Below are 21,803 nucleotides of genomic sequence, written 5' to 3' on the forward strand. Positions count from 1 at the left end.
TGGACCCCACCGATGTCTATGTGGGCAGTTCCTGCGGGTGTGTATGGGCAGGAGGGCCACGGTCATTTCTGTCAGCCCTCGGTGGGGCTTTGCTGTGGGACGGACGCGTGGAGCCCCCCAGCCTCTCCTTTGCAAACAGGACAAGGAGGTGTGCATGCCCGGGGAAAGCCGAGGCTTTGCTTTCTGCTGCCCTTTACTTAAAGAGAACCTGCCCCAGGAGAAGAGAAATAAAAACTAGGCCAAGTCCCTGTTCTGAACACTTGTCCCGGAGAGAGAGCAGGAGATGGCCGTGGATGCCAAGTTGCCCGGGCACAGCCCCTTCTCTCTGGGAGCACACGATGCAATCAGTGTCCCCCGGCAGGGGCCCCTTCCCCACCGCGTACCCGCGGGTGAAGCAGGAGCCCAGAGGGAGGGGCAGGGCAGGCGGCAGGCAGTGTCCCCAGGCAGGGCGGGGTCTCACCGTCATCCAGCGTCCGTGCCAGGACGGGCGGGTGGCTGGGGCTGCCGTCCCCAATGCGCGTGAAAGCTAGCACCTGGATCTCGTACAGCACGTACTTGCCCAAGCCTGAGAGCTGGGCACTGCGCGAGGAGTTCCCTTCCACCAGCCAGAAGCGGGGCTGCGCGTCCGAGTCCTTCTCCTTGTACACCACCTGCCCGCGCCCAGCGCAGGGGTGAGGGCCAGGGCTCTGGTGCCTCCAGCACCTCCCCTGGGTCCCATCCCCGGGAGCAGGGTGGGTGGGGACTGGGTTGGCAGACCTGGACTTTTGTGAGAGCCTTGGCCCCAAGGGGTTAGGGGGCAAATGGCAAAGCTAGGATTCCCGAGGGCTGGGGGGGGGGGGCAGAATGGACCCAGAATCCTGGTGCTGGGAGGGTCCTTAGAGAGCACCTGGATGAGAAAACAGGCCCAGAGAGGGGGTGTTCCTTGTTCAAGGTCACACAGCAAGGAGGGCAGAGCCTGGAATCGACACCCGTCTCCCGACTTCCAGGCCAGGGTGAGACCCTGCAGCTAGGCACAGCTGGGAGAGGAATTTTGGGAGATATGGAGATGGGTGCTGGGCCCATTGGAGCAGAGGCTTGGGGCCTCCTAGGAGGTGCAGCAGCCCCAAGGACGCTGGGGCTAACCCTGAGGAAAAGCAGCACTGGCTTCGCTGGTTGCCATGGAGACCAGCGTCCGCCCAGGAGGCAGGGGCTGGGGGAGCGGGCGTGGGGGGCGCAGTCTCCTCCCATCCCGGTCCCCGACCTGAGACGCACCTTGTAGCCCAGCACCTGCCCGTTGCGGTCGGCCTCGGGGATCTCGCCCCAGCGCACCAGCACGCTGCTGGAGGTGGTGGCCAGCGCCGACACGTTGGTGGGGCCGGCGGAGGGCACTGCGGGAGGGAGGGCGGGGACAGGGGACTCAGGACCAGCGGGGACCCTGCAGGGAAGGAGGCGGGCAGGCCGCGGGACGGAGAGGAGAGCCAGCCCGACACGGCCTGCTCCACGCGCAGCAACGCGGCGGGCGGCCCCTGAAGGGCGGGCCTCCCCCCTCTGCCCTCTTCCGGCTTGGGAACGCCGCGCACGCCCCTGGGGACTCTGGTTCGCCTTCCCAGGCTCCCTCTGCTCGGTCACCTTCCCAACGACTTGCGCGTCCTGAGGGCGCGACCCTGACTCGGGTGGCCCAGGTCAGCCATCCTGTCACCTGACAGTCCGGTGGTGGGCTGCACATGGACGACAGAGGGTGGCCGTGGGCTGTGGGCTCCCCTTCTGAAGTGAGTCCCTGTTTTATTTCTGGAGTGTTCCGAGAGCAGGCCCTTTCCCCAGCACGCATCTCGGGCCCCAAGGGGTCAGGGTCATTGCTGAGGGCAGGGAGGTAGGCAGTTAGTCTTGCCTTTGGGGGCCATGGGGGGCCTGGGGAAGGGCTGCAGGGGAGAAGTGGGTGCTGGGGGCGTGAAGAGCCCAGCTGCGGGGAGGAGGCCCTTGGGCCGTCCTGGAGGCAACAGCTGCAGCCTCCTGAGCCCTTGGGTGGCCCTGCCGGCAGGGAGACGCCGTGGGGGAGTTGGGGGCGCCCCAGCCGGAGGCGGGCGGGGCGGCGGGAGAGCCTACCCGACTCCCGGGTCCTGCCCACGACTGTCTGGCTCCAGGGCCCGCTTCCGATGGCGTTGAAGGCCTGGACCTGCACGCGGTACGCCGTCCACTCCTCCAGGTCCTCGATGGTGTACTCGCGCTCCACGCGGTCGTGCACCACGTGGCTCAGGCTCTTGCCGCGGCCGTCGGCCCGGCTGTACTTGATCTTGTAGCCCACGGACTCGGGGTTGCCGTTGTACTCCATCTCCGGGAGCGGCTGCAGCGAGGCGGGGGCGGGCAGAGCTGCAGTGAGGCCAGGCCAGCCCCTGAGCGAGGAAGGACGTCTCTGGGGTGCGCAGGGACCCTGGTGCCCCCTCTTCCGGGGGGCCTTCAGGGTTACCCAGCCTGCTGTGGGGCGTGCTCGCCCCTGGTGTGCCGTAGGAGGGGGGACTGTTTCTAAGGGCCTCCTGCCTCCCTGCCTGTCTAATCGGGGCTCCGTGGAGAGGCCGTATCCTTTCCCTGGCACGTGCTGCACTCACTGTCCTGCCAAGTTTGCTGGACCCTTGGGGAGACCCGCCAAGGCTGTCTAAGACGCTGATGAGCACGGCCACCTTGGCTCCCATCCCCTCCAGCACTTAACTCCCTCGGTCAACTGCCAACACGCATTACTCTGATTGCTACAACACGCCTGCCCTTGGAGAAGCCAGCATGGGGACAGGGCATCCCGCATGGGGATGGGGCACCAGCCACAGCCAGGAAGTCCTTCCTTCTGGCAAACCTCTGTCTCTCCTGCTGCATTTTTAGCAACAAAGAGAAGAGGCAGATTCCTTTCCTGGGCCTTATGACGAGGCTGGGGGTGGGGGCTGGCAGGAAGAGGGAGTGTGGTCACTGGTGCAAGGTCGTTTGGATGACCTTGAGCGGTGCTGGTAAGCAGTGGGTGGGTGTGCACCTTGGGGGGGTTTGTGAGTGGAGGCAGGGGTGAGCCAGGGCCTGGCCTTTCACACCCACTTCGGAAGGTGACAGGGCTGGAGCTGCGGCACCCTCAGCCCTCACCCCCTCCTGAGGCTGCCTCCCGGGGCTCCGAGAAGTCCATGGGCAGCACGGCCACCCTCCTGCCCCGGTGCGGCCCCTGCAGGCCCCAGCTCCTGCAGACACTTGGTGAAACAGCCCAGAATGGTAGCTGCTGATGGTAGGAAGAGGGAAGAAGAGCTATGGTGTGGGGGCATTTTCAGGACTTGGAGTTGTCCTGGGTGGTGCTGCAGGGACAGATGCTGGACATTGTAGGTCCTGCCATGGCCCACTGGGTGGACTGGGGGAGAGTGTAAACGACAATGTAGACCACTGTCCACGTGGTGCAGCAGTGCTCCAAAATGTATTCACCAAATGCAGTGAATGTCCCACGATGATGAAAGAGGTTGTTGATGTGGGAGGAGTGGGGTGAGGGGGGTGGGGGATATATGGGGACCTCTTATATTCTTTGAATATAATTTTTAAAAAAAAGAGAGAAGAAGAAAAGAAAAGACAAGCGATGGGAGTGAGAGCTGGGGATGTGCTCGGGCGGCGTGCTGCCTTAGGTGCCAAGGGGAGGTGATGGGGCACCGTCGAGCGGGTGAGGGGTGCCCAGGGCTGTGCAGGGCACAGTCATCGCCCCTTTGTGCCCCCTCCAGAGCCCCTTGTGTCCTGGAGTCTTTAACCTTTCAGCATTTGGAAAACCAAGTGAGATGGTGGAGGGAAGGGGGCACAGCCGTAAGGAGAGAGCTTGGGGTTATCGGAGAGAGGGGACAGCGCAGGGAGGCGAGTGTGCTGGTGACGGGCTCCCTGGGCTGGGCTGAGAGACGCTGCTGGGGAACCCCATTCGGAACGAAAGCTTCTGCAGGCTGACAGCACCGAGGGCTCTCCCAGCCACCACCCCTCGTACCAGGCTGTCCCCCCTGGCCAAAGAGCCAGCGCTGCCCAGCGAGCCCCGACCCTCCGCACGGCACTGGCGAATTGCATTTTGAGGAACCAGTGAGAGATTTCCTGTGGCACCCACAAGAGCGTGTGGTCAGGCCCCGCGGAGGCGGGCCGCGCACTCCTTCCTACGCCAGGCTCTAGGGTTCGCCAAGAGCTGCGTCTGCGGGCGCTTCCCGCAGTTACCTGTCTAAGAATTTGTCTGTGCTCCAGCACCTCTTGGGATGGCCGGTGTGTGGCCCCTGTGTCGGGAGGTGCTGCCCCAGGGCACGGCCCCGGGAGAGGCTGGTCTTCTAATCCCCCGAGAGGAGGCGCTGAGGGCCAGGGGGCCCGGGCTCAAGGTCTCAGCCTCGCTGCTCACTCCGGGGGGCCTTGTCCAAGTTATTGGGCCACTCTCCGTCCCCGTTTCCTCATCTTACGATGGAAAGCAGGATCCCTGCGTCTCTAAGGCTCATCACTAGGATTCAAAGATTTGCTTTGAGTAAAGCACTCAGAACCGTTCCCGCAGGTCGAAAGCTCTTGGTAAGCTAACCAGCTGCTGCCTCGTGCAGGTTATCTGGGAACAACGCCCTCAACGTGTACCCCAGACCTGCTGGAAGGTCAGAGAGCCTAAGGCACCCTCCCCACCTTGCCAACTGACCCCCTTACTCCACCCTCGAGCTCAGGGCAACCCCTCACTCTTGGGCTAGGCATGACAGAACAACGTCCATCTACATCTCAGGCCAAGCACTCGGGAGCTGTGTGACCACAGGCCAGTTCCTAACCTCTCTGAGCCTCAGTTTTCTTAGCTGTAAATGGGGGATATAACGTGTCCTCTGCAGGACTGCTGGGGGAATTGAATGAAGTAACGAATGGAAAATGCCTGGCAGGTGGCCGTCTCAACCAACAGCGTGTGCTAGCTCCTTCCTTTCACGGAGGACGTCACTTGGCCAGCATTTACGACCGGGCCCCTGGCCAGGTGCCGGAAGTAAGGAAAAGAAAGGGAGCCGCAGGGATTCCGAAGGGCGCCCCCGCGATGCTGCAGGCAACGGCCCTGCGCAGGTGGCCCTGCCGGAGCCTTACCATCCAGCGGAGCCACAGGCTGGTCTCGCTGGCCGTGCGGAGGGTCACGTTAGCCGGGGCCATGTCGGGGGGCGCCTGGAGGGTCTGGACCTTGCGGGAGGGCTGGCTGGGTGGGCTGGTGCCCACGATGTTCACCTGGCGCATGCGGAAGCTGGACAGGGGGCAGGGGAGCGGGAGGGTGAGGGCGAGGCCCAGGGCCACACCCCGCAGGACCGGGGCCTCCCCCCACCCGGGCCGGGCGCGCCCCTCCCCCGCCTCGCCCTACCTGTAGTGGGTGAAGGGGTTGAGGTCGGGCACCTCCATGGAGCGGGCGTCGGGCTCGTTGGCGAGCTGGTGGATCAGCAGCCAGTCCTCCCCCTCCCCGAGCACGCCCACCTGCAAAGGGAGGCGCCCTTAGCCCTGGCCGGCCCGCGGGGCCCAGGTGGGTGCCGTGAGCCCCCAGCTCTAGGGCGCACAAGCACCGCCCAGGAAAGGTCTTGGTTCGAATCCCAGGGCCCCTCACTGGGGGGCCACCATCTTTCCAGACTTTTCCATGACTCCTCCAAGGGAGCATCTCTTCAAGAGTGGCCTGAGACCTCCAGCATCCGAATCTCGTGCCTGTTCTAGATGCATTCCTGGGCCTCTCCTGGACCTAGCCCAACCGGGGCCCTGGGGGCTGTGCCCAGGGATTTGGGACCTCAGCGAGCAACCCAGGGCAGGCCACACCTCAGGCCAGGTGAGACAGAAAGGGAGTTTCCAGGGTGGCACCTGGACATCAGAACCTGGGAAAGGTCCCCCTGATGAAGGTCAGGTACAGCCATGGCTGAGAGCCACTGGGTTAAAGGCCCGCAGGGCTCCTCCCAGGCCGGCAGGAGAACACGCATGTGTTTGTGTCAGTGTGTGCCGTTCAGGTGGGGTGGAGGAGGGCACGGCGAGGGGTGCTGGGAAGTGCGGGCATTTGAGGTGTGGCACGAGAACATGTTCCCAGGCCGAAGTTCCCAGATGATTCTGAACTTAGGAGCAGGGCTAAGTCCAAGGTGAGCGTTGGCCCCCGAGCACAGGGTGCCCTCCCGCAGGCCTTACCTGGTGCCCCCCTGCAGTTCTTACCTGGTGCCCTCCTGCAGGTCTTACCTGGTGACCCCCCGCAGGTCTTACCTGGTACCCCCTACAAGCCTGGTGCCCCTACAAGCCTTACCTGGTGCCCTCCTGCAGGTCTTACCTAGTGCCCCCCCGCAGGCCTTACCTGGTACCCCCTACAAGCCTTACCTGGTGCCCCCGCAGGCCTTACCTGGTACCCCCGTGGGCCTTACCTGGGCCTCCACCAGCCAGCGGGAGATGGAGGTCTTCCCATCATAGCCTGGGCGGAACTGCAGGGTCACGGAGCGGGGGCCAATGTTGGAAATGCCCAGGTTGGTGGGGGCCCCTGGGAGTTCTGGAAGAGGAAAGCCAGGTGGGGAGGGCGACGGGCCAGGACCACCGTCCATCTCAGACAGGACTTCGTGTGCGCGGCAGCCTCGCACGCTCCCCCGGGGCTAACCTCAGCCCCGCTCCTTGTCCTGTGGCTCCGTGGGCAGACCGGGAGCCCGAGACCCCGGTTTTGGGGCTGAGGGGAGGCTGCCCAGGGCCAGGAAACAGGGGCTGGGTACACACGGGCTGCCTCTCCTGGCGGTTCTGGACCAGAGCGAGATGCCCGAGAAGCTGCCCACAAACGAGCTGGTCTCAGAGAGGAGCCACACCGGATCCTCCCGAGCTGCACATCCACGTGCTGCCCATCGCCCCCCACACCCAGCAATGGCCGAGGGAGGCCGGCAGGAGGGTGGGGGCAGGAGGCAGCCCCATCTTCCAACCAGGGAGCCCGGGGGCTCTCGGGGCCCAAGGTGAGCAGAAAAGAACACAAGCTCCAGACTGCCTGGGTTTAAACCCGGCTCCTCCACTTCCAGGCTGTGTGCCACTGGGTAAGTTCCCTAACCTCTCTGTGCCTCAGTGACCTTGTCTGCAAAAGAGGAGGACGTGAGTGGGTGTAGGTAGGCGCGGAGCTCCTGGCCTGGGGAGTCCTATGTAACTAGTCTTTAGCATCCCTGTGATCGTGCCCAGGGTGGACCAAAGCTTGGGCACCTGAGCCGTCTAAGAGGGCAGATCCTGATTCAGATGGAACCTCATAGTGAGCTAATCCCAGATATACAGATGGGGAAACCGAGGCACAGAGGGGCCTCTTGGCTTGCGCAAGGTCACAGCACTTGGCAGAAGAGTGGAGACCTCTGCTCGCTCTCCCTGCCACGTCTAAGCCCCTCTCCCCAGGGTCTCCGCCTCCCCAGCCGACACGAGCACTGCTTGGAATCCAGCTTGGGCTTTCTGAGTGACAGGGACAATTCTTCCCTGCAGCACTGGTATCCTTCCCTGACGTGGAATCGGGTGAGGTGTGGGGCTGGCGCGGTGAACAAGGGCGGGGACCCCCGGGCTGAGCACTGTGGAGGGAGCAGCTGAGCAGGGAAGTCTGCCGGGAGGCCTGGGTCCTGGGGTGCCCGGAGCACCCCGATGGGGGGAGCTCTGCAGGAGGAAAGTGCGGGCAGCTCTCGACTGGGCGGCCTGGGCATGGGCTCCCACCCCGAGCAGCGGGCACCTACCTGGCGGCACCCCGGAGGAGATGGTGGAGGCGGACACCTGGCCCTGGCCCTTGGCCGTCATGGCGGCCACCTCGATGGAGTAGGTGGTGAGCGCGGTGAGGCCCGTGACGCGGTAGCCCAGGGTCACGTTGGGCAGGTAGTGGGTCACGCGGGTGTTGGTGCGGTTGTACTCCTCCCAGGAGATCCGGTACCCTAGGGAGACCCACGCCCGGCGTGGCGAGGCTGCGCAGTGGCCGTCCGCTGGCCTCTCCGCGCTACTTCCTGTTTCTCCACTAGGCCGGCGGTCAGCCACGCGCTGGGGGCGGGGGGCAGAGGGAGGCCAGGGGCTGCCGGCCCCAGGCGCAAGCGCGGCGGGTGCACCACCGGGTGGTGACCGCAGGCAAGACCCGGCGGTCACGGCGGCCCCTTAGGCCGGCGAGTGAAGATCGGGGAAGGGGGCCCTGGCAGCGCCACGGGGTGGAGGTGCCCAGGCACTTCTCCGAGTATTTCTAAGAAAGAGTGGGGCGGCTGGGAGGCTCTGGATGACACTGGCTGGAAGGCAGGGGAGTGGACGCGATGACCTTCCCGGCCCAGCCCGCCCTCCGACCCAGCCCGGGCGCACCTGCCTACCTGTGAGGATGCCGTTCTTCTCCCCTGGCTCCTGCCAGCTGACCTTCAGCGAGGTGTCCAGGATTTCACTGAAGCTCAGGTGTCCCACCGGCCCAGGAACTGGATTCCGAAAGGGACCCCCGCCCCGTGCTGGTCAGAGCCCGAGAGAGACCACCCGCGGCTAGACAGCCCGTGGTCTCCCAGGAGCGCGCAGCCTCCCCGGGCGCAGCGTTGCCTACCGTCCTCGTGGGTGCGCACCAGCTGGGGGGCGCTGCGGGGCCCGTCTCCGGGCGTGGTGAAGCACAGCACCGAGGTGAAGTACTCGGTGAACTTCTTCAGGCCCGACACGAAGCCCACGTGGATGCTGTCCTGGAAGTTGGGCCGGGCGGTCACCATGGTGACCTCCTCTTCCTGCTCCGGCTCCCAGGCCATCAGCTGGGGAGAGGCCACCGTTCAGGGGGGCGGGGTCGTGCCGGAAGAGGCCACGCCCTCTCCCCAGGCCCCGCCCACAGGGATCCAGGAGCGCCCCCCCAGTCGCCGAGCACGTGGCTCATCTGCAGAGGTGATCAAGTCACGTGAGCCGGGGGGACCCTTGCCCAACATAACCTACGTCCTTGTTAGAAGAGAAGAGACAGAAGAGAGCTACGCGAAGATGCGGCAGAGATCAGCCCAGAGCGATGCCCCACAAGCCGAGGGAGGCGGGGCTGCCAGAAGCTGGTAGAGGCAAGGAAGGAATCTTCTGGAACCTGGGAGGGAGCCTGGCCCTGCTGACAGTGATTTCAGACCTCCAGCCTTCAGAAGTGCGAGAGAGAGTCCATTTCTGTTGTTTTAAGGCACCCAGTGTGTGCTAATGTGTTACGCAGCCCTAGGAGACTCTACAGGCTCGTTGTTCATACACAAATACAGAGCTTAGTGTTAAACCAAGCCCATGCCCTGAAGCCAGCCTGCATTTTACAGTTGGATACAATGAGATTTAGAGAGGTTAAGTGACTTACAGAAGATCGTGCAGCTTGTGGGACGCTGAGATTCTGAGCCAGATGTTGCTGATTCCAATACCTGGGGTTCCCCACTTTTGCTCTGTGCAGGCTGGGGCTACTTCCCTTTGGAGTTATCCAAGGGCCAACTCTTTAGCTTCTACAGAACTCTTGTTCTTTTAGACTTGTTCCAAGTTGGTATTTCAACTTTAAACATCACCCGGAGATGGAGGTGCCGGCAACAAAATCCAGTCTGGAAATCCGGGGCGTTTTTTCTCTACTCTTCCCTCTACACTCACTACCCCTTACCTGCCTACACCTGCTTCGCCTCCCTTCTTATCTTGGCCTTGCTCTTTCATGTCAGCCCCTGGTTTTCAGGGCCCTTCATCAGTCTCCCACAATGACAGCTGGTCTCAAGATTCACTCATTTATTGAAGTTGATTAAATAGCAATTAATGGTGAAAAGCAACACTTGATGGGTTTTAATAAGCATGGGTATTTATAGATATGAAACAATACCAGGCCAATGTCTCCTGATTAACTTACACCAGTAACAATGCTTAATCTTCTCCTTTCCATGGCCGCCTGTTTATAAAGGAGGTTTGAAATTTAATTGGTATTGTGAAAAGATAGCCTATAGCAAGTTAATTAGACACTAATTAGACCCTAAAAATACTAATCAGAACTACTAAGTGGCATTTAATAAGTATGTAAAATATTCTCCTTACTTTGGTTATCTTGTTTCATAGCAATTAAATTGCTGAACTTCTTTGGAGTAGATTAAGAAACAAGTTTAATGTTTTAATTTAATTCATGTAAATTTGAATTAATTATGCTGTTGAAATTAATTGTGTGGTGTAAAATTGGGGTAAATATTATTTTATTGGGTTTAGACCAATTGCACTACTTTTTTTTTTAAGGAGGTACCAGGACATGGGACCTCGTACATGGGAAGCTTACATCTGCTCCCCCCCAAAACCGCTTTTTTTAAATAAAGGAAAGAGAATGTCTCTTTGCAGATGACTTAAAACAACCTCCCCGGGCCCTGCCCACTCAAAGGACCCGGAAGTCCACAGGGTAAGGCGGTGGGCTCTGTGGAGTAACGGGGTGGACCGTACTTTCCTGCAGCACCATGCCTGAAGCCCCCAAGTGGTGGCAGGGCTGTGGCTTCCCGGGGCTGCTGCAACATATTTACACGGGGACGTGAGCTCCTTGACCTTCTCCAGCTGCACCTCAAGAGGAGGAGGCTTAGGGATAAGAAGGCATCCCTCGGGGCCCGAAAGGGAGAGGCATTGCCTTCTGTGCCTCTGCTGCCCCAAAGGAGCCGGGCTGTGGGCAGCGGGGGGCTGGCATCTCAGTCCTGGGCACCCGCCAACAGGGCCACGGGGTGATGAGCTCTGGCTTTGTGCCCGGCACTGGGGTGAGCCCCTCACTGACCTGCCCCATCTTATCACCACGGTCAGCATTCGATGGGGGTCACGGTCCCAATCCAATGCTGTTGCAGAAAAGGAAACCGAGGTTCAGGGAGGTCGAGTGAGTTGCCCATGGACCCCCCCAGCAGCCGGCTCCCGATCCATGGGCCCCGAGAGGGAGCACACAGCGCTGGCCCTCTTTCATGTCCCTGTGCCTTCTCCTTGTCGGGTGGGGTCAGGGCTCCGGGACCCTCTACGTCCTTGGTCTTGGATTCTAAGCAGATTGGGCTTTGCTGAGTGAGGCTGGGGTGTGGGGGTGTCCACAGGTGGGGAGGCATCAGACCTAGGCTCCTGGGACATGGACCGCTACCCTAGAGCGCAGAGACCCTGTGAGTCACACCCGGTAACTGAAGGGTGGTGCTGCTGGTGTGGGGAGGGGAACCGAGCAGCCCAAGTGCAGGGGAAAAGACCCCGCCATGTGGCCAGGAAACCTGACCCCGAGCCCAGGTCTGTTAACTTGCTGCGTGGCCTAGGGTATGTCACCCAATCTCTCTGAGCCTCCTTCTATTATAGAGGAGAGTAGCGTCTAGCTTGCTGGGTTCCAGGGAGCAGCCACTAAGTGATGTGCCTCCTGTTCTGGTGGAGGCAGTACATTATGGGTTGAAAGTGTATGCTACTGGAGGAAAAAGAGGAAGAAGGGGAAATCCTCTCCCTTTCTCCATGTGTGTGCCTTGCGTGGATTTCCACAGAATACCCTAAAAGGGTATGCGAGAAGCCACCGATCCCGGCTACCTGGAGTGGGGGCAGTTTGGGGAGATGGGTGGCGTAGACAGGCAGATGGTGCTGGGGTCAGATGGAGGCCTTCCACTAGATACTTTTTAGAAAACCTTTTTTGGTTTTTGAGTCATGTAAATATATCTTCTGTTTAAAAATTTAAATTAAAATTTTAAAAATTAATGTAGCGGAGGGGAATTTGGCAATACTAGCAAAATCATATGCACAGTTACCCTTTGACCCAGCAGTCTCATTTCTAGGACTCTATTCCAAAGGTACACCATGGAAATATAAAACTATGTGTGCCCAGAGCCATTCATACAGCAAAGCTTGTTATTTTAAAAGACTGGAAACCACCAAAATGTTCATCAGTACGGGGGGTTGACTGATCCACGGGAGATGTACACAATGGAGTACTATATAGACAGGAAAAAGGAACGAGGAGTAGCTCTATATTTTCCTATAGAATTATTTCCAGGACATATTAATAAAAATACAAGACAGAGAAAGTGCGTAGCATATGCTGCCATTTATCTAGCGAGAGGATGTATTATTACATAGGTATTTGCTTATATTAAAGAAATGGAAGAGAAACAAAACAAACAACAAAACCAGAAATTGAACGCAAGGGGGAAGCAGAGGACCAGGATTGAGATGAATCCTCTCTGAATTTGCTTTGTGGAGTTGATCTTGGAATCATGTAAATATTCTAGATAATCACTGAACTAAACTAAATTTAAAAAATGTATCCCCCCCAAATTGAAACAAAATGAAACAAGTGAAGCTAACAGTGTATTAGATTGAAGGAAATTCACATAGACAGAAAATATTTCGAAAGATTTTAAAGCCCAGTAACACCCCTAGAGGGATGTGCCCTAATAGTGAAAGAACAGCAAATAATCTTAAAACTATTTTCAGTTATCATAGTGTCGATGCTGTTCTGAAACTATTGTGTGTGTTGTGGAATAACGTAGCTGAGGAATCATACTGCCTGGTAGAATTGGATTTCCAGTGTGGAAGAAAAAAGGTATGGACAAAAGATTAATGAAATTATTAAAAAGCTTGTAGTCCTAAATTCTGATTAGAAGTACAAGTATGTAGTTTCTTTGTTTTAAAAAAAATATTTCCAAGCTGTCCGGTAGCAGGGCCTAGAAGCAACCAAGCCAGGAACACCTCTAGTGCCAGAGTGTGGTCTCTAAATAGAGTTTTCTACTCAAAGGAACCAGGGCTCCTTGAAGAAATGGTTGATTCCAGGTAAGGACGGGAGAATGTGTAGCTTGGAACGTCTTGTCATACCAGATAGCAAGGAAGTTATCAAAGATTACCGGCACCGTGTCAGAAGGACTCAGGAGACAATTTGGAAGAGACCAATGATGGGGCAATTTGTCTTCAGTAAGAATAAGAGTGGCAGTGATAAACATCCCTGAGTTTGTAATGCTACTACTAAAATCAAATCAAGACCAAAAAAGGACCTTTCCAACCCCAAGCGCATGTCACCTTAGGAGATCCTAGGGAACCTATTCATTATGTAAGGTAGAAAAGAATTAAGCATCAACCTGCTTTTTCTGGATGGACTGTACCTTGGAATCATGAAAACGTTGATCAAGGGAAAATTATTTTTAAAGTATTTTTCATAATTAAAGAAAATATAATGTCTGAATATCCCCATTTTTTTTGCAGTCCCTAATGAAATCCTAGACAGGCATGACTTTTCAGTGGTTGCCAACATCGCAACGAGACAGCCAGCCCGACACGTGTGCCTCCTGATGGAAATACGCAACGCCATCTAGGAAGCAATATTTTTGGGAAAAAAAATCAAGCCAGAAGCTGATCAAGCCTCTAGCTCCAAGTTCCAATTTACTGCAAATTTAGCATTCCTGGAACATGCTAAACAACCCCACGGGGATTTAATCAGCAAAGCCCAGACTGTGGAAAATTCTATAGAACAAATGTCCAAGTTTCCTCATTAAATAAATTATAAGAAAAGAGAATCTATAGATTAACCGAGATCTAAGAAACAAAACAAAACAAAAAACCCTACCGATTGCCATCGTGTGGACCTTATTTGGATCCTGAAGCAAAGAAACCAATTACAGTCAAAATTTACAAGACAATTAGGGAAATACGAACACTGGCTGGGATATTTGCTGATATTAAAGGAACAGTTGATATTTTTAGGCATGATTACGATCAGGTAGCTACTGTGGTTATGTTTTAAAATAGAACCCTTATCTATAATATTTCCCTACAGAATGATTTATGGATGAAATGATGCCATGCCTGGGATTTGCTTCAAAGTATTCCAAGGAAGGGGCCTGAAAGTTGGGGAAAAGACAAAACATTTGGCCAGGAGCTAGTAATTGTTGAGGCTGGGTATGGGTACAGGGGTTTTCCCCATAGCTGCCCTGCTACTTTTGTAGCTGTTTGAGATTTTCCATAATGAAAAAGGAAAAAGGGAAAAAAATCCCACATTTTCAATGGAGGCATGGAAGGGAGGAATGTGCTGGCAGGGAGCCACGGCCTTTCCTTCTCCGCGACGCACAGAAGGGCAAAAGAAGTAAGAGAAACCTTCCCTGCAGCCTTCACCAGCGTCCAGATGCCGTTTTTTCAGTGCCAGGATTTAAGTCAGGTCTGCCACACTGAGCCGTAGAGGACTATCTAGAAATACCTATTAGATGCCAGAAAGACCTTTAAATCTCGATAGTGGATAACTCTGGGCAGTGGAATTATAATTTCTTGCTGTTATCCACTGGTGCTTTAAAAACGAATCAAGTTCTATTTATTTTACAACTAAGAACCTTAAGATCAATTTTCTTTTTAATATAAGAAGGAGCGCAGGCTCTGGAGTTTGGATCTAAGCTTTGCAGTTATTCTGTTCGACCTTGAACAAGTTACTTCCTCCTCATGCCTCAGTTTCATCCTCTGTGAAATGGGTGGGGTGATGATAATGCTACATCCTGCCATTGTGCAGCTTGCCCGAGAAAAAGAATGTTCCTCAGCATCCTGCCTGGCATAAAGGAAGTGCCCCAGAAGTGCGAGCTCTTCTTACCTTCTGCGGGCCACTCGGCTTCATTCATTCATTCATTCATTCATTCATTTGAGCAGCTACGGGTGCTGGGCAGTGGCCTGGGGAAGCAGGGTGCCTCCACAGCTTCCTCTCACTCCAGGTGACCGTCTGCTGTCGCCCTAGCTGACCTGGCCACCTGGCTGGCCTCCCTCGGAGGGATTGTTTGTTCTTTGAAGTTTGTGGTCCAGCCTTCCCACATGTGGAATAAAACTTGGATGCTTAGAAATGGTGGCAGGAAGCTAACTGTTCCCAGGTCCCCTGCGTCCCCCCAGAGTCCATCGGGAGGCTTTTCCAGACAGCCTGCACGCATCCAGCTGTGATGTTCTACCCCAGGAGAGCCATGCCGCACCCCTCCGCGCAGCCCCGGGTTCCCCCTTCCCGTGTGACAGGGTGCAGGGCTGATGTGTCAAGCTGTGGACCAGCCCCCCTGGTCTACTGACAACACCAGCAGAAAGTCCCCTTCGTGATTTAGTCTCAGTCCCTTCCTGCCCAGCTGCCCCCACCTTGCAGTAGGAATGGCTGAGGCTGCTGGTCTAGAAATAATCCTGGGGTTGGCCCGGTGCAGTGACGTGCAGACGTGTCCGCCAACCGAGAGGTCCCCAGATCCCGGGCTCCAACCCAAAGCCTGCAGGTCTCTCCCCTTCGCGCTGCTTTCTGGTTCAAGGCCTCACCTGCTCTGCCCCATACACACACCTGCAGGAACTGGTGGGGTTGTTCCACCTGCCCCCAGGCGCCAGAGGAAGTGAGCCGGGGGCTGGGCCCTGTCTATCTCCAGCCCCTCTTAGGGGAGGACAGGTGCAGCTCGTGGGATGAGAGGAGAGACCCAGGCCTGAGAGCCAAGGCCTGGGTTCTGGGACAGGTCGACTGAGAAGTCCTGACTTGTATAGCAAATTGACTGAAATCATTTTCTGAGCTGAACGCATTACAGGATCATCTCATTTAATCATCACTCAACCCGAAGAAACAGGCGTTATTATCGTCTCCATTTGCACGTGAGGAAACAGCGGTTTTTTTTTGGTTCCTCAGCAGCTACAACAGTGCATTTAGTATATGCTCAATAAACACGGATTGAACGAATGAAGCCCAGGTAGATTAAGGAATTTATCCAGGTAGCCCTCAAGCGGCACAGCCAGGATTCTAACCCAGGTCTGCCTGAGTCCTAACCCTGGGCTCTTAACCACATGCTGGGTCAAGTGCCATCTGGGGAGATGGGTTTCAGCAGGATTTCCACGAGACCCGTGGGTCGGTGGGATGAGTGCTTTCTGGATTTTTCTGATGGAGCCGTGGCTCTGCCCAGGTGTTCCTGAACCTGGAACTCACCTGGCAGGTTCCTGGGTCCCACCTCCTGGAACCGGGTCTCATGGAGGCTGCCACCCTCGTGGGTTACAGATGGCCGTGCCCATCCTCCCCATGGCCTGGGAGAACCCACGTGCCCTTGGCCTTCATCACTGTCCTCTTGGGTTTGGGAACAGAGGGAGGACTCAGCCGTTCCCCGCTCCCAGCACCCCGTCCTCCCCCAGGGAATCAAGACCCTGCCTTGGGGCAAAGGGGGCCTCCCCTACCTTGTAGCCCTGGTTGATGCCATTGATGAACTGGGGGCTGGGGGCGTTCCAGGTGAAGCGGATGGCCGTGGAATTGGTGGCTTCCGCGTGGACGTTGCCTGGGGGGACCGTGGGAACTGGAGGAGATCAGAGAAAGGGGGTGGAGGGAAGGGGCACAATAAGTGCGTCTTGCAGAGTTAAGTAGAGAAAACCCCGGACTGGAGTCTGCGGAGCTGCGCTTTGGTGTCTCCCAACTACAGCTGCTACGTGTAGATTTAAGAAGCCTCGGACTTTCTCTGTGCGGGTTTAATAAAACTAGCCTAGGGAAGTGGACCTGGCCCAGTGGTTAGGGCGTCCGCCTACCACATGGGAGGTCCGCGGTTCAAACCCCAGGCCTCCTTGACCCGTGTGGAGCTGGCCCATGCGCAGTGCTGATGCGCGCAAGGAGTGCCCTGCCACGCAGGGGTGTCCCCCCCGTAGGGGAGCCCCATGCGCAAGGAGTGCACCCCATAGGGAGAACCGCCCAGTGCGAAAGAAAGTTCAGCCTGCCCAAGAATGGCGCCGCCCACACGGAGAGCTGACACAACAAGATGACGCAACAAAAAGAAACAGAGTCCGCTGACAAGGATAGAAGCGGTCACAGAAGAACACAGGGCGAATGGACACAGAGCAGACAACTGGCGGGGGTGAAGGGGAGAGAAATAAATAAAAAATAAATCTTTAAAAAACCAACCAAATCAAACCAAACAAAACTAGCCTGGCCCACATCACAGGGTACTGATACCTGAAAGTGACGGCTGTAAATGCTCTGGGGTGGGTTTTAGGTACAACCCTTGATGCCAGCTGTTTCATGATCCAGGAAATGGGACATCTGGCAGAAGGTGTCCCATGTCCCTGCAGCCTCAGCTCCTTGCCATGCCCAGCCCCAACTTCCTCTGTCCTCCTCCCAGTCCTCCCACCCTGAAGGCTGGCCAGGCGTGGGATGGGGAGTCCAGACCCACGGAGGATAGCGAGGGTCTGGTCAAAACAGGAGACACCAGCCGAGGCTCGCGGGCCCCGACAGGTACGGGCTCCGACAGGCGCAAGAGCCAGGAGAGCGGGAAGCACAGTCCCTCCACAGCCCCAGTCCCTGCCCACCTCCCTGCAGTGTCCACTCGGTGACTTTGCTGCTGTAGACACCCAGCCCAGCGCTGTTGTAGGCGGCCACCTCGATCTCGTAGTTGGTCCAGATGATGAGATCCTCCAGCAGCAGGTTGTTGACATCAGCATCCGTGATGTTCTTAAACTGGTACCCGACAGGGAGCCCGGCCAGGCAGTACCTGAAGGCAGAAGGCGAGGACGCAGCGAGTGCCCCGAGCCATCGCCGGGTGACGCGCGCAATGCGTGGGTTTCCGGTTATGGAGCTACACGGCCATCGCCATCGTCAGTTCCAGAGCATTTTCATCGCCACAGAAGGAACCCATGCCCTTTAGCAGTCACCCCATTTCCCTCCAGCTCTGCCCTCCCCACCCTGCCCATTGCCCTAGACAACCCTGCTCTACTTTCTGTCTCTACAGATTTGCCTATTCTGGACATTTCATGGACTTGGAATCGCATAACCCAGGGTCTTTGGTGCTTGGCTTCTTTCACTTAGCATGGTGCTTTCAGGAGCCACCCACGTCGTAGCATGGATCGGAGCTTCATTCTGTTCAGTGATGTGCGCTGGATGGCGAGCCCAAGTTTTGTTAACCCACCCACCAGCCGACAGGCCTCTGGGGTGTTGCCACCTCTTGGTATGGTGAAGAGTGCTGCTGTATTCAGGGAGAAGTTTTCATCTGAACATCCATTTTCAATTTTTGAAAAATATATACCTAGGACTGGCATTGCCGGGTCGTATGATAATTCTCTATTTAACTTTTGGAGGAGCTGTGGAACTGTTTCCCACAGCGGCTGCACTGTTTTACATTCCCACCAGCAACGGAGGAGTCGTCCAGGAATCTGCATTTTTAGTAAGTTCTCACATGCTGCTGCTGGCCATGGACCATGTTGGGGAACGGGTGCCCTTTAGGATTAACCAAAACCCATGGCCAATGGAGCAGCTGAACCAACAGAAACTTCTTCCAAATTCTGGGAACTCCAATGCTCTGAGAGTACATGTGTGAGGAAAGAGACGTGCAAAGTTGCCTAGAACTTGCAGCCAGCCAGAATTCAGAATACTCATTAGAGTTCTCAGGGACCTCAAGGAAGACGCTAGCTTTAATTTATGGATACTACATTTTCATCACCCTTAATAACTCACTTTTAGGTTACTAGAAAAGCAGCCCTCAGTCAAATATAAAAATGAAAGTCTGTATAACTGGACTTCATTTTCTAATAAGGACCAAAGGAAAGACTTTCACTCTCGACCAGTTCTTGGCCCATTAGCTTGTCCACTCACGGTTCATCCGGAGAGATCTCTGGCCCGTGATAGAATATTCTGGATTTCCTTGGTGGTCGATCCCTCTGTGCTCCCTCTTTCTTTCCCTGACTCCCTGCAGGTGTGTTCCTACCTCACCCTGACATCTGCCAACCTTGCCTTTTTGGAGATTCTGTATCTCCTTTCTCACCCATTCCTGCTGGTGTGCTAGGTCTCACTGCTGGAAGTTCTTTCAGATGTCTAACTTAAATGCTCCCTCCACTGTCTAACCATTTCTTGTCGCCCCGTCCTTGTTAGGTGGAGAAGCGCTCAGCGTGAATTTGCGCTGGCTTCCACCCCCTCCTCTCCTGCTGTGGTTTGGGGCGCCCCTCCTGTCTCCTGGGTGGGGGGCACCTACCTGATGATGTAGCCCTTCAGGAGGCCGTTCTGGTGGCTCTCGGGGGGCGGCTGCCACTGGATCATGATGGACTGGTTGGTCCGGCCGCTGGCGATGACGTTCTGTGGAGGGGCCGTGGGGGGCTCCTCGGGAAGGGAGACCCTGGACCGGAAAATACTAGGATTGGACGGACCCTTCTGCTCCGAGTCTTAGGGGCAAATATAGGCGCTTAATGGGACACGAGGAGCCTGAACCTTGCCTGCCTGGTCCCTCGCCCACTGCATACGTGGGTGCAAGGGGTTGGGAGGTTGGGAATCAGAATAGCTCGACTGCTTGGAGGCTGGGTCCACCACTTCATTGCTGTGTGCCTTTGGGCAAGTCACTCAACCTCCCTGAGTTTGTTTTTTAAGAAAGACTGTAAAACTCCATTTGCCTGCCTTACCAGACTGGTTAAGGCGCAAATGAGTCTTTTAAAAAGTCTGAGGAATAGAAGCGGACAGAGGAGAACACACAGCAAACGGACACAGATCGCCGACAACTGGGGGGGGAGGCGAGGAAAAAAATCTTAAAAAAAAAAAAGTCTGTAAAGCACCAAGCTACTGTGGGTACTTTCTCTGTAGTCGAGGGACACGGGCCTCAGCTTCTCATCCATCTAGGAAGCTGCTGGTGGTGCTATGAGCCCAAGTGTTAACGGCTCCATCCCAGCGAGCGGTTCACCTTCACGCACTCCTTTACCGCCAGCTGAGCCCCAGGCTGGGGTGGGGGGGGTTGGGGCGAGGCCTGGCGGGTGGGTGACATGGGAGGGCACCCCGCCTTCTGAAGCCAAGTGCCCTTCACCATCTTATTTCCTTGGCATTGCTGGGGAACACGGTGTCCCACCCACGCGTAATTTTTCACATGACTGACACGTACCCATTAAAAGCTGAAGTTAATTATTCTTGATGGATGTGTTTCCCTTTCTGTTTATTTGTACGTTTTGACTTTCTGATGGATAACTTTCCAAAATGTATTGTGCACGCCCATGTCTTTCTAAAGCTGGAAGTCAGGGTGGCTAAACCTTCTTTCTTCTTGGCTCCAGGCCATCAGTATGACGATGCATTAGGAAGATGAATCAGCGTTGCAAGAGAAGCCCACAGCGCTCCCGAAATTGTGCAGTGGGGCCTCCTGTGTGACAAGGCCGCTCTATTGTTGGGGTTTTGTAGCTACAGAAGGGCTACCTCCAGTGGGTCACACAGGGCCTTGATAAATAGTAGGCGCTCGATAAACAGTAGGTGCTCAATAAACAGGAAATAAGTAAAATCTCTGCCACAGCCCTCAGTGCCAGGCTGTCCCCACTCATGCCCCCTCCCCTTGGTCTCAGGACCCCAGCAGTCCCCCCCGCCAAGTGAAAGCCAAACAGACCGAAGCTTCTTGGCGCCACATCAAAAGCAAGACGACTGATTTCAGGGGTCTCAGCATAGGGGCCGAAGGGCGTCCTTGGAAGAGTCAAGTCCGCAAATTTTGGCACCTGTGACAGGCGTCGCGGTCACCGGGCATCTGGGCTGGACGTCTCCTTTGTCGCTGGAGGCGGCTGCCCAAGTCTAGGGGCTCGAGGAGGCCGGAACGTGCCTCCCGCACAGTGGGGAATGGCAGTGGTGCTTCCAGAGGGATCGTCTGCTGCTTTTATCCAATTCCCTTCATTTTCAGGAGCCTTGCTGAGACCCTAACAGTGCCCAGGTGTCACATAGGCACTGGCTATGGAAAGTGGCGAGGCCGCCACATGCCCCGGAGCTTCACGTCCATTTCACGAATAATGACCACGAGAGGACGTAGCACCCAGTGAGGGAAGCTTTTGAACTTGCAGAGCTCACAGGTGTACAGACAATTAAATGTGCTAAGTGCTCTTCACGAGCTGGGTGTGAAGGTGGGGAATCCCACAAAGAAAAAGGTCATGTTTTTGAACTAATCCCTTCCTGGGGGGCAGAAGCCCTTTGATTGGACCGTCAGGGAGGCGTGGCTTGGGGTGAGTCTCCGCCCTCCAGCTGCTCTCATATAAACAGAGAGAGAGAGGAAGCCGCATTTAGACCTGGCCGCCAGACAGTGAGGACTCCAGGTTCAGCCAAGGCCAAGGTCAAGGAGGAAGTTGAGGGCGACTGGCAGACCCGCCATCCTGCCTGCTGGCACGCGGAACGACGCTAGGATCACCAGCGGCGCACTTTGGTGAGACGGCATCTCTGACAGTGCTTTGATGTGGATGTTTCGTGGCATCGGAACAGTAAGCTTTTACCCTGTTAAATTTCCCTTTATAACAGCCAGCGCGTTTCTGGCACTTTGCATCGGCGGTCCCGTGGCAAACTAAGACACAGGCACAGCTCAGGATGCTTTCTTGCCTGCCTCACTGAATCCTTGCAATATACCTGTGGGGTACGTGCTGCCTTTATGCCCATTTTGCAGGGGTGGAGACTGAAGCCCAGAGGGGGCGGTCACCAGCGCCCCCACCACGCTGATCTCCCCGTGGGCAGCCCCTCCTCGCTGGCCTTGGCCGGAGCCCATGCCTCTCACCTCTCGGTGTGCTTGCTGAATTGTCCTTTCCCCACGTCGTTGACCGCGCAGAGGCGGAACTGGTAGGAGCGCGCCGGGACCAGGCCCTTGACCACCACGGACGTGGCCTCGGGGTCCACGCTGGCCAGGAGCACGGTCCAGGGGGCATCTGCGGGGACAGGAGGGCGGGGGCAGAGGGGACATCTGTGGGGAGGGGTCTCCTTTTCCCTGGTCGTGGCCTTGTCTGGGCTTGCAGAGCCAGCAGAGGCCGGGGTCGTTTTTCATTGGTCTGCGTGACCCCAGGGGAGGGGGCGACCGGAGGTGGGTTGGGGGGGAACCTGAGATGCCCTCGTCTTTTTTTTTTTCCTTTTCCTTCCCAAATCGGCAGCTCTAGGCAAACCATATGCAAAATGGCATTCGGGTTATGCCTGCTAATTCTGGCGTTCACAGCCTGGGGGCTTGGAGAAGAGAAATGAAAATCGCTGCCCCAGCCTTAGC

General features: G+C 56.5%; 1 protein-coding gene across 3 annotated transcripts in view; it reads right to left on the reverse strand.

Moving 5' to 3' along the window:
- SDK2 (sidekick cell adhesion molecule 2) overlaps positions 1–21,803 on the reverse strand; it is a 257,675-nt gene that overhangs the window by 44,918 nt on the left and 190,954 nt on the right. For all 3 annotated transcript variants that reach the window (XM_058284650.2, XM_058284651.2, XM_058284649.2), the window contains exons 15-27: positions 21,327–21,474; positions 18,807–18,947; positions 17,152–17,333; positions 16,036–16,151; positions 8,486–8,681; positions 8,268–8,366; positions 7,659–7,850; positions 6,345–6,466; positions 5,321–5,430; positions 5,056–5,206; positions 2,083–2,320; positions 1,252–1,367; positions 461–650 (exon numbers count right to left, since the gene is read on the reverse strand). In XM_058284650.2, coding sequence (XP_058140633.1) covers positions 461–650; positions 1,252–1,367; positions 2,083–2,320; positions 5,056–5,206; positions 5,321–5,430; positions 6,345–6,466; positions 7,659–7,850; positions 8,268–8,366; positions 8,486–8,681; positions 16,036–16,151; positions 17,152–17,333; positions 18,807–18,947; positions 21,327–21,474 — 2,001 coding nt within the window. The remainder of the gene's footprint in view (positions 1–460; positions 651–1,251; positions 1,368–2,082; positions 2,321–5,055; positions 5,207–5,320; positions 5,431–6,344; positions 6,467–7,658; positions 7,851–8,267; positions 8,367–8,485; positions 8,682–16,035; positions 16,152–17,151; positions 17,334–18,806; positions 18,948–21,326; positions 21,475–21,803) is intronic.

The sequence above is a fragment of the Dasypus novemcinctus genome, chromosome 21 (genome assembly GCF_030445035.2).
Source record: "Dasypus novemcinctus isolate mDasNov1 chromosome 21, mDasNov1.1.hap2, whole genome shotgun sequence".
Lineage (NCBI taxonomy): Eukaryota > Metazoa > Chordata > Mammalia > Cingulata > Dasypodidae > Dasypus > Dasypus novemcinctus.